We start from the raw sequence: 12500 nt of genomic DNA on the forward strand, positions 1-12500 counted from the left end.
TCAGTGCCTAAAAGAGCCCACTGTAACTACTGACCAGGTGGGTCAGTGCCTAAAAGAGCCCACTGTAACTATTGACCAGGTGGGTCAGTGCTTAAAGGAGCTCACTGACTACGGACCAGGTGGGTCAGTGCTTAAAGGAGCTTACTGTGACTACAGACCAGGTGGGTCAGTGCTTAAAGGAGCTCACTGTGACTACAGACCAGGTGGGCTAGTGCTTAAATGAGCTCACTGACTACAGACCAGGTGGGTCAGTGCTTAAATGAGCTCACTGTAACTACGGACCAGGTGGGTCAGTGCTTAAAGGAGCTCACTGTGACTACAGACCAGGTGGGTCAGTGCTTAAAGGAGCTCACTGACTACGGACCGGGTGGGTCAGTGCTTAAATGAGCTCACTGTAACTACCGACCAGGTGGGTCAGTGCTTAAAGGAGCTCACTGTGACTACAGACCAGGTGGGCCAGTGCTTAAAGGAGCTCACTGTGACTACAGATCAGGTGGGTCAGTGCTTAAAGGAGCTTACTGTGACTACAGACCAGGTGGGTCAGTGCTTAAAGGAGCTCACTGTAACTACCGACCAGGTGGGTCAGTGCTTAAAGGAGCTCACTGTAACTACCGACCAGGTGGGTCAGTGCTTAAAGGAGCTCACTGTGACTACAGACCAGGTGGGTCAGTGCTAAAAGGAGCTTACTGTGACTACAGACCAGGTGGGTCAGGGCTTAAAAGAGCTTACTGCAGGGGTCCTCGATCTTGTCCAGGAAGGGCCGGTGTGGGTGCAGGCTTTTGTTCCAACCAAGCAGTAACACACCTGCTTCTACTAATCAACCCCTTGGAATCTCTGCTAAGCACCTTGATTAGTGGAATCAGGTGTGTAACCGCCCGGTTGGAACAAAAGCCTGCACCCACACCGGCCCTTCCTGGATAAGATTGAGGACCCCTGGCTTACTGTGACTACAGACCAGGTGGGTCAGTGCTTAAAGGAGCTCACTGTGACTACAGACCAGGTGGGTCAGTGCTTAAAGGAGCTTACTGTAACTACTGACCAGGTGGGTCCTGTGGTCAGTGGTTGAAGGTCGTAGGTGAAGGTGATGAGCTGACGGGCCTGTTGAGAGTAGTGGAGCTCAGGTGGTGGTGTATGTGGGATATTACAGGCGGTGGTGTATGTGTAATATTAAAGCTGGTGGTGTATGTGTGGTGTATGTGTAATATTAAAGGTGGTGGTGTATGTGTGGTGTATGTGGAATATTAAAGGTGGTGGTGTATGTGTAATATTAAAGGTGGTGGTGTATGTGTGTTGTATGTGGAATATTACAGGTGGTGCATGTATAATATTACAGGTTGTGGTGTATGTGTAATATTAAAGGTGGTGGTGTATGTGTGTTGTATGTGTAATATTAAAGGTGGTGGTGTATGTGGAATATTACAGGTGGTGGTGTATGTGTAATATTAAAGGTGGTGGTCTATGTGGAATATTACAGGTGGTGGTGTATGTGTAATATTAAAGGTGGTGGTGTATGTGTGGTGTATGTGGAATATTACAGGTGGTGGTGTATGTGTAATATTACAGGTGGTGGTGTATGTGTAATATTAAAGGTGGTGGTGTATGTGGAATATTAAAGGTGGTGGTGTATGTGTGTTGTATGTGTAATATTAAAGGTGGTGGTGTATGTGGAATATTACAGGTGGTGGTGTATGTGTAATATTAAAGGTGGTGGTCTATGTGGAATATTACAGGTGGTGGTGTATGTGTAATATTAAAGGTGGTGGTGTATGTGTGGTGTATGTGGAATATTACAGGTGGTGGTGTATGTGTAATATTACAGGTGGTGGTGTATGTGTAATATTAAAGGTGGTGGTGTATGTGGAATATTAAAGGTGGTGGTGTATGTGGAATATTAAAGGTGGTGGTGTATGTCTAATATTACAGGTGGTGGTGTATGTGGAATATTAATGGTGGTGGTGTATGTGTAATATTACAGGTGGTGTATGTGTAATATTACAGGTGGTGGTGTTTGTGTGGTGTATGTGGAATATTACAGGTGGTGGTGTATGTGTAATATTACAGGTGGTGGTGTATGTGTGGTGTATGTGTAATATTACAGGTGGTGGTGTATGTGTGGTGTATGTGGAATATTAAAGGTGGTGGTGTGTGTGTAATATTACAGGTGGTGGTGTATGTGGAATATTACAGGTTGTGGTGTATGTGTGGTGTATGTGGAATATTAAAGGTGGTGGTGTATGTGTAATATTACAGGTGGTGGTGTATGTGTGGTGTATGTGGAATATTACAGGTGGTGGTGTATGTGTAATATTACAGGTGGTGGTGTATGTGTGGTGTATGTGTAATATTACAGGTGGTGGTGTATGTGTGGTGTATGTGGAATATTAAAGGTGGTGGTGTGTGTGTAATATTACAGGTGGTGGTGTATGTGGAATATTACAGGTGGTGGTGTATGTGTGTTGTATGTGTAATATTAAAGGTGGTGGTGTATGTGGAATATTACAGGTGGTGGTGTATGTGTGGTGTATGTGTAATATTACAGGTGGTGGTGTATGTGTAATATTAAAGGTGGTGGTGTATGTGGAATATTACAGGTGGTGGTGTATGTGTGGTGTATGTGGAATATTAAAGGTGGTGGTGTATGTGTAATATTACAGGTGGTGGTGTATGTGTGGTGTATGTGTAATATTACAGGTGGTGGTGTATGTGTAATATTACAGGTGGTGGTGTATGTGTAATACAGGTGGTGGTGTATGTGTAATATTACAGGTGGTGGTGTATGTGTGCTGTATGTGTAATATTACAGGTGGTGGTGTATGTAGAATATTAAACTCTTTGTTCATTCTGCCTGTTCCAGCTCACAGGGAGAAATTAATAAATGCACATATTTATGGTTGTCTGCATGGATTTTGAGACATCCCTTTTGACATGTACAGTCAAGCCTTTTTCCTGTTTTAATTTGTGTATTATTATTATTTGAAGGAAAGTACCCATGTTTGTCTGCTTTACCCCTGTCACTCTGGTTTCTGTTTTAACACAGAAACAAAACCCTGACGGGACAGTTCTTGTAAACGTTGTGGGGTTTTTATGGATTTTTTTTTTGTTCGTGTTGAGCTGGTGATTCACTGCAGAAAACCACCAACCATTTTCCATTCTCCCCGCTCCCCCCTCGTCTGTTTGGGGGTCTTGCGGTTTGGAGGGGAACCTGTCTCCACAGCAACGCAATCCCATGCAAGCCGGTTGTGTTCCGATGACAGTTTGGTTCTCAGAGAAGGTTGGAATAGGTCACAGGCCCACTCATGTCCGAATCTGAGAGATAAGGAGGTATAACAGGCTGTCTCAGGCCACTGTTGCACAGACATACATCTGAATATGACCTTCCTTAACCCACACGGCCATTTTAGCATTTCAAAAATGAAATTCATTTGACCTTGTGCATGTTTCAAATCTCAACACAAAACCTCAAAATGTTGCATGTAGCTCTAAATACCCTTTTCATTTATTTTGTGCCCCAGACATCCTAATAACATATATAACAATACAATAACTATTTTCTAAGTTACCTTATCACATCTTTCAATTGTTTGCACCTGTTTTTGCCCAATCACTTAATTCTGAGACTCCTCACTGGTAGCTGCTCTGACTGTAATAATGTGAGCTGAGTGTGTGAAATGCTGTCGTGAGAGGCGAAGCGTGTGTCCTACCCAGCGGCGACAACGCTGTGATCTCTTCGGTTTCATTTCCCTGCTTAAAAAGAGGAAAGCAGGCGAAGGGGTCCTCAAACTGGGAACAGGGGCCCATGCGCCCAGCCTCTACACTTCCCCTCTGTGCACAGCACTACAGATCTTAATGTGTGTACACTGTTGCTATTGGAAACCGTGACCAACAGAGGAAGCCCATGATGGCTTTTTAACTCCGCTGCACATGTAGCAAGCTTTACTGGGCGAATACATCACTCCAACACCTTAACTGTTATTCATAGCTTTGCGTGTATGTTCGGTTGACTGGTTCATCTGTCTGTATTTTCATTCCACCTATTTTATTAAGTAGTCGTTTATTTTATTAATGTGCTCTTGTACTGCCTGTTCTGTTAACTGGATAATGTGTGTCTAATGTGTTTGTCAGTTTCTACGAGAGCTTTTGTGTTTGAAAAATCTCTTTTGCTGATTGGTAGTATTGTGTTTGATGAATTCCCTCATATCTGTTTCTGATTGGATGTCTTTCAGTTGTGTTTTTCCTTTGTATGTAATGTTCCCTTTTTGATTGGCTTATGTCCAGATCTCTCATGAGCTGACTGGTTTATGTCAGGAGTTTTCATGTGCTGATTGGTCTGTGTCAAGATTTCTTACAAATTGATTGGTTTTTTAGGATCTCTCACAAGATGATTGGTCTGTCAGGATCTCTCACGTGCTGATTGGTTTTGTCAGGATCTCTCACATGCTGATTGGCTTGTGTCAGGATCTCTCACCTGCTGATTGGCTTGTGTCAGGACCTCTCACCTGCTGATTGGCTTGTGTATTACTCAGCTACTGGCTGAACTGTGTTATAATTTGTGAATTGCTGACTGTTGTATATTGTTCAGTCTAACTTTTTGAACTTTGGCTTTGTTGAGTGATGTTCAGGAGGTGGTGTCTGGTTTGTTTTTGGCTGTGTCTCTGGTTTGATTGGCTGATGTTCGGGTTTGATTGGCTGATATTGCCCTGGTTTGATTGGATGATGTTGTTCTGGTTTGATTGGCTGATGTTTTTCTGGTTTGATTTGCTGATGTTGTTCTGGGTTGATTGGCTGACGGCCTGATTTGATTGGCTGATGTTGTCCTGTTTGATTGGCTGATGTTGTTCTGGTTTGATTAGCTCATGTTGCTCTGGTCTGATTGGCTGATGTTGTTGTCCTGGTTTGATTAGCTGATGTTGTCCTGTTTGGTTGGCTGATGGCCTGGTTTGATTAGCTGATGTTGTCCTGGTTTGATTGGCTGATGTTATTCTGGTTTGATTAGCTCATGTTGCTGTGGGATGATTGGCTCATGTTATCCTGGTTTGATTGGCTGATGTTGTTCTGGTTTGATTGGCTGATGGCCTGGTTTGATTAGCTCATGTTGTTCTGGTTTGATTGGCTAATGTTGTCCTGGTTTGATTGGCTGATGGCCTGGTTTGGTTAGCTGATGTTGTCCTGGTTTGATTGGCTGATGTTATTCTGGTTTGATTAGCTCATGTTGCTGTGGGCTGATTGGCTCATGTTATCCTGGTCTGATTGGCTGATGTTGTTCTGGTTTGATTGGCTGATGGCCTGGTCTGATTGGCTGATGTTGTCCTGGTTTGATTGGCTGATGTTATTCTGGTTTGATTAGCTCATGTTGCTGTGGGCTGATTGGCTCATGTTATCCTGGTTTGATTGGCTGATGTTGTTCTGGTTTGATTGGCTGATGGCCTGGTCTGATTGGCTGATGTTGTCCTGGTTTGATTGGTTGACCCGTGTCTCTGTCTTACAGCAGGAGAAGCCCAAGCAGATCGACCCTCTGGACTATGAGGCGGTGGTTTCTGAGCTGGACGCTGAGCTGAAGGAAGACCCCCTACGGGACCTGCTCCTCTTTCCTGACGATGACTTCACAGTACGTACAGTTAGAGTGTGTGCGTGCGTGCACGAGTGTGTGTGCGTACGTATGTGCATGTGTGTGTGTGTGTGTGTGTGTGTGTGAGAAAGAGATTTACTGCAGCACACCCAAACCTGCTCATTTCAGTGTGCAGTACTGTGGTGCACCCAAACCTGCTCATTTCAGTGTGCAGTACTGCGGTGCACCCAAACCTGCTCATTTCAGTGTGCAGTACTGCAGCGTACCCAAACCTGCTCATTTCAGTGTGCAGTACTGTGGTGCACCCAAACCTGCTCATTTCAGAGTGCAGTACTGTGGTGCACCCAAACCTGCTCATTTCAGTGTGCAGTACTGCGGTGCACCCAAACCTGCTCTTTTCAGTGTGCAGTACTGTGGTGCACCCAAACCTGCTCTTTTCAGTGTGCAGTACTGCGGTGCACCCAAACCTGCTCATTTCAGTGTGCAGTACTGCGGTGCACCCAAACCTGCTCATTTCAGTGTGCAGTACTGCGGTGCACCCAAACCTGCTCATTTCAGTGTGCAGTACTGCGGTGCACCCAAACCATTTCCCTTTGAGACTCGATGCTCTGATCTTGTTGTCTGACAGACCTGCATTAACCTGCCTGCCCCTCAGCCTTCAGCCTTCAGCCTGCAGTGAGGGGGTTCAGTAGTGAGGGTTGGCCCAGGGCAGCAGTGCTGCGTTATTTAAGGATGCATATGTGTCCACATCCTGCCCCTCGGGCCGTACGCTGAGCGCGAACACGCTCGCCTCGGACGGCCTTCTTTGTTTCTGTTTCTGTTTCTGAGTCCACAGCTCACAGAAAATGCGGTGGGAATGCATGCAGGTAACATGCAGCGCGGCGTGTTTCTCTGTGCCGTGCCTGCAGTGTGGCCATGCAGAGCGCTTCTGAGGTTCCGACATGCATTTAGAGTGCAGCAGGGTCGCATGTGTGCAGCAGGGTCGCATGTGTTCAGCAGGGTCGCATGTGTGCAGCAGGGTCACATGTGTGCAGCAGTGTCGCATGTGTGCAGCAGTGTCGCATTTGTGCAGCAGTGTTGCATGTGTGCAGCAGGGTCGCATGTGTGCAGCAGTGTTGCATGTGTGCAGCAGAGTCATGCGTGCAGCAGAGTGGCATGTGTGCAGCAAGTCATGCGTGCAGCACAGTTGCATGTGTACAGCAGGCTGTGCTGCTCCTGGTCGGTCTGAAAGAGGATGTGGTTCACTCACGGCATCTACTTTTAGGCAGAGGCCTAGTGAGGGGAAACTGCTCTGGCCCTAAACCTGAGCACGTGCTGCAGGAGCGTTTCTCTCCTGCAGCGCTGAGTGTTTCTCTCCTACAGTGCTGAGTGTTTCTCTCCTGCAGTGCTGAGTGTTTCTCTCCTGCAGTGCTGAGTGTTTCTCTCCTGCAGTGCTGAGTGTTTCTCTCCTACAGTGCTGAGTGTTTCTCTCCTGCAGTGGTGAGTGTTTCTCTCCTGCAGTGCTGAGCGTTTCTCTCCTGCAGCGCTGAGCATTTCTCTCCTACAGTGCTGAGTGTTTTTCTCCTGCAGTGCTGAGTGTTTCTCTCCTGCAGTGCTGAGTGTTTCTCTCCTACAGTGCTGAGTGTTTCTCTCCTGCAGTGGTGAGTGTTTCTCTCCTGCAGTGCTGAGCGTTTCTCTCCTGCAGCGCTGAGCATTTCTCTCCTACAGTGCTGAGTGTTTTTCTCCTGCAGCGCTGAGTGTTTCTCTCCTACAGTGCTGAGTGTTTCTCTCCTGCAGTGCTGAGTGTTTCTCTCCTGCAGTGCTGAGTGTTTCTCTCCTATAGTGCTGAGCGTTTCTCCTGCAGTGCTGAGCTTTTCTCCTGCAGCGCTGAGTGTTTCTCTCCAACAGTGCTGAGCGTTTCTCTCCTGCAGTGCTGAGTGTTTCTCTCCTACAGTGCTGAGTGTTTCTCTCCTGCAGTGCTGAGTGTTTCTCTCCTGCAGTGCTGAGTGTTTCTCTCCTGCAGTGCTGAGTGTTTCTCTCCTACAGTGCTGAGTGTTTCTCTCCTGCAGTGGTGAGTGTTTCTCTCCTGCAGTGCTGAGCGTTTCTCTCCTGCAGCGCTGAGCATTTCTCTCCTACAGTGCTGAGTGTTTTTCTCCTGCAGTGCTGAGTGTTTCTCTCCTGCAGTGCTGAGTGTTTCTCTCCTACAGTGCTGAGTGTTTCTCTCCTGCAGTGGTGAGTGTTTCTCTCCTGCAGTGCTGAGCGTTTCTCTCCTGCAGCGCTGAGCATTTCTCTCCTACAGTGCTGAGTGTTTTTCTCCTGCAGCGCTGAGTGTTTCTCTCCTACAGTGCTGAGTGTTTCTCTCCTGCAGTGCTGAGTGTTTCTCTCCTGCAGTGCTGAGTGTTTCTCTCCTATAGTGCTGAGCGTTTCTCCTGCAGTGCTGAGCTTTTCTCCTGCAGCGCTGAGTGTTTCTCTCCAACAGTGCTGAGCGTTTCTCTCCTGCAGTGCTGAGTGTTTCTCCTGCAGAGCTGAGTGTTTCTCTCCTACAGTGCTGAGCGTTTCTCTCCTACAGTGCTGAGCGTTTCTCTCCTACAGTGCTGAGCGTTTCTCTCCTGCAGCGCTGAGTGTTTCTCTCCTACAGTGCTGAGTGTTTCTCTCCTACAGTGCTGAGCGTTTCTCTCCTGCAGCGCTGAGCGTTTCTCTCCTACAGTGCTGAGTGTTTCTCTCCTGCAGCATTGAGTAGGGCGTGGCGAGTGGGGGGAAGGGCGTAGCAATTTGGGGGAAGGGTGTGGCGAGTGGGGGGGAAGGGTGTAGTGAGTCGAGGGAAGGGCGTGGCGAGTGGGGGGGAAAGGCATGGCGAGTGGGGGGAAGGGTGTAGTGAGTCGGGGGAAGGGTGTGGCAAGTTAGGGGAAGGGCGTGGCGAATGAGGAGAAGGGTTTAGTGAGTCGGGGGAAGGGCGTGGCGAGTGGGGGGGGAAAGGCATGGCGAGTGGGGGAAGGGTGTAGTGAGTCGGGGGAAGGGTGTGGCAAGTTAGGGGAAGGGCGTGGTGAGTGAGGGGAAGGGTTTAGTGAGTCGGGGGAAGGGTGTGGCGAGTGGGGGGAAGGGCGTGGCGAGTGGGGGGAAGGGTGTGGCGAGTGGGGGGAAGGGTGTGGCGAGTTAGGGGAAGTGCGTGGTGAGTGAGGGGAAGGGTGTAGTGAGTCGAGGGAAGGGCGTGGCGAGTGAAAATACACACACACAAACACACACACAGGCCTTCCCTGTGTTTTGAAACTAAATTTGCTTCAGTATCACCAGACAGGACGAAAGAAAGTATACAGAAATTTACACTGAAGTACTTCCATTACGCTCAGACTTTTTTTTTCTTTAACCTCAGATATTTAGCCTGTAGCAGCTTCCTTAGTGAGCTAATGTTCTCATAAAATCTCGTCTGAAATAAAGTTGCTTTAATTAGTTGTTTTAATTACCCTCGGAAGATTGCTGAGTTTATGTATAATGCATGGCTGTGTCAGAAATGGCCGTGTTTAATTTGTTCTGTCTCAGGAGGTTTCAGAGCACTGGATTAAATTACTCTAATTAGAACTCTTATTTGCAAATGCACATTACGTTATGCAATAACATTTTTTCCTTTATTCTCAGAATTTTAAACATCCTGCTGAGGAGAATTTAAACCTAGTCAAGTTGCAAATTGAACTGTCTTTATTGATGCAGTTACAAAGACATCGCTGCTGCTTGTTTTCTGATACCAGAGATTAAGTCAATTTGCTGCTGCTCCTGTGTATTAATAATGATGCAATGAGACACAGACACACACGCACACACACGCATGCAGACACACACACACACACACACACACACACACACACAGACACACACACACCCTCTCAGACACACACACACATGCACGCACACACACACACACACACACTCACACATACACACGCATGCGCACACACACACACCCTCTCAGACACAGACACACACACACACATACACACCCCCTCTCAGACACACACACACACATGCACACACACACCCTCTCAGACACGCACACACACACACACACACACACACCCTCTCAGACACGCACACACACACACACTTCCTCTGCTTCTTCCTCCTCCTCCTCAGCCTGTTTCTCACGTGTCTGTCCTCGCTCACAGGTGATTACTGTACCTGTGGAGAGGCGGACGCTGCTGTCCACGGTGCCGGATGGAGCAGAACTGGCAGAGTGTCTGCTGGTCAGACAGGTGAGTCTGTCTAACAGGTGAGCTACAGGTAGAGCTCCTCAGTGTGTGTAACAGGTGAGCTGCAGGCAGAGCTCCTCAGTGTGTGTAACAGGTGAGCTACAGGTAGAGCTCCTCAGTGTGTCTAACAGGTGGGCTACAGGTAGAGCTGCTCAGTGTGTGTAACAGGTGAGCTACAGGTAGAGCTGCTCAGTGTGTCTAACAGGTGGGCTACAGGTAGAGCCGCTCAGTGTGTCTAACAGGTGAGCTACAGGTAGAGCTCCTCAGTGTGTGTAACAGGTGAGCTACAGGTAGAGCTCCTCAGTGTGTCTAACAGGTGGGCTACAGGTAGAGCTGCTCAGTGTGTGTAACAGGTGAGCTACAGGTAGAGCTCCTCAGTGTGTGTAACAGGTGAGCTACAGGTAGAGCTCCTCAGTGTGTCTAACAGGTGGGCTACAGGTAGAGCTGCTCAGTGTGTGTAACAGGTGAGCTACAGGTAGAGCTGCTCAGTGTATCTAACAGGTGGGCTACAGGTAGAGCTGCTCAGTGTGTCTAACAGGTGAGCTACAGGTAGGACAGTTTGGTTTAAAATAGGAATAATAAAGGAGAGAATAGGTAAGCTGCAGGTAATTGTAATAGTGTGTGTGTGTGTAGTTAATGCTGCAGGTGAGTAGTAGTATTATAATCGGGGGGGGGGGGCTGGTGTGCTTGTGAGGGGCGGAGTATGTGTGAATATGTGGGGTCTCTGGACCAAAAGCTCATCCAGCTCTTTTAGTGCTTTGGTTAATATCCCCATTAATTCAGTAACGGCACGATCAATCTGTCTGGAGTCTGGAGGAGCACCAGATTCATAGGTGAAGATTGATTATTAATGGCTGTTTTACAGCAGACGGCTTACATGTTTTGTAAGGGATGCGTGAAAGAGGTTTCTTTGGTGTGTGTTGAAATCGCCATGGCAGCGTTGCCGGAGGGGAGCTGTGCGTAATGGGTGTGTCACAGATTAGGCAGAGAGAGGGGAGGGAGGGGACCTGGCTGACTCAGTCAGCAGAGTCAGTACCTGCATCACAACTGCCTACAACATGCACTTGGTACAGCTTAGCCTAGCCTAGCCTAGCCTATCCTAGCTTACCCTCGCCTAGCCTAGCTTATCCTAGCTTACCCTAGCCTAGCCTGTCCTAGCTTACCCTAGCCTAGCCTATCATAGCTTACCCTCGCCTAGCCTAGCTTACCCTAGCCTAGCCTAGCCTATCCTAGCTTACCCTAGCCTAGCCTGTCATTATCCTGTACTTTTAGCACATATATTTGCCTTTAAATGTGCAGTAGAAGCAGATCCGTTGCCAGGCAGTCTAATGTAACAGCTGACATTGGATTAATATCAATCGTCTGTTTCATGTGTCCTTCAGGCCTGCAAGTATTACAACTCCCCGCAGCACCTGGTCCAATATAAATATGAGGAGTACGCCGCGGATTACCGCCTACTGCCCAGGTACTTTCTCCCTCTGATACCTGCAGTCTTGTGGGGGGGGAAGGGGGGCTAACAGCAGCATGGTGGGGGGGGGGAGGGGGGGCTAACAGCAGTATGGTGGCGGGGGAGGGGGGGAGGGGGGCTAACAGCAGCATGGTGGGAGGGGGAGGGGGGCTAACAGCAGTCTGGTGGGGGGGGAGGAGGGGGGGAGGGGGGCTAACAGCAGCATGGTGGGGGGGGAGGGGGGGCTAACAGCAGTCTGGTGGGGGGGGGGGGAGGGGGTGCTAACAGCAGCATGGTGGGGGGGGGGGGGGAGGGGGGCTAACAGCAGTCTGGTGGGGGGGGGGGGGCTAACAGCAGCATGGTGGGGGGGGGGGGGGCTAACAGCAGACTGGTGGGGGGGGGGGGGCTAACAGCAGCATGGTGGGGGGGGGGGGGAGGGGGGGGCTAACAGCAGTCTGGTGGGGGGGGGTGTTAAATGCATTTGGGACAGGGTAGTGCTGCAGCACCTGACCCAGATCATATATAACAGGCAGAAAGATGCTTGTCTCAGCAGGATACAGAGGGGTGTCCCATTTAAAGAGTAACTGCCAGACAGGTACGGAGGGGTGTCCCATTTAAAGAGTAACTGCAAGACAGGTACGGAGGGGTGTCCCATTTAAAGAAGGTGTTTCGTGCAGAGTACAGAGAGGGGGTGGGGGAGGGTGTCCTCTTTGGCTAAAAGTGTTTGCTGGGACTGCAGCTACGAAGTTGCCATTGTTTCTTTTCACAAAGAAACCAGAGAGAGCTGTCCTCCAGTCATCAGGCAGCATGCACAGACCGCAGTGTGGGTCCTCCAATCATCAGGCAGCATGCACAGACCGCAGTGTGGGTCCTCCAATCATCAGGCAGCATGCACAGACCGCAGTGTGGGAGCCGTTGAGAGTGTGGACGTGTGGGTCGGGTTTCGCATGCTCACTGATCAGCCAATCCCCAGCATGCGTGGGCGCCTCACGCATCCGTCAGCCGCTGGGGCTGAGTGAGGCCCCGGGCCTGGGGCGTCCGTGGAGATGGCCTGAGTGAAAAGAGAGGTCCCCTCTGATAGACAGGGTCCTTAAAGGGCAGTGGGGGGCAGGATGCCCGGCTCAGACAAAGAGGCGCTGCTGGAATGGGAGCTGGGGGGAGGGGGGCGGTGCATGGGGGTACAGGGGGCAGTGGAGGGGGGGGTGGGGGCAGGGTGCTCCTTTTGTGCCTCGCTGTCAGAGAACGACATCGCAGAGTGAAGGGCTGC

General features: G+C 49.3%; 1 protein-coding gene across 1 annotated transcript in view; it reads left to right on the top strand.

The window, feature by feature from the left end:
- Window positions 1-12500, top strand: part of dock10 (dedicator of cytokinesis 10) — a 66849-nt gene that overhangs the window by 6448 nt on the left and 47901 nt on the right. The window contains 3 exon segments of the mRNA XM_035384205.1: window positions 5486-5605; window positions 9703-9789; window positions 11169-11251. Coding sequence (XP_035240096.1) covers window positions 5486-5605; window positions 9703-9789; window positions 11169-11251 — 290 coding nt within the window.

The sequence above is a fragment of the Anguilla anguilla genome, chromosome 12 (assembly GCF_013347855.1).
Source record: "Anguilla anguilla isolate fAngAng1 chromosome 12, fAngAng1.pri, whole genome shotgun sequence".
Classification (NCBI taxonomy): Eukaryota; Metazoa; Chordata; class Actinopteri; order Anguilliformes; family Anguillidae; genus Anguilla; species Anguilla anguilla.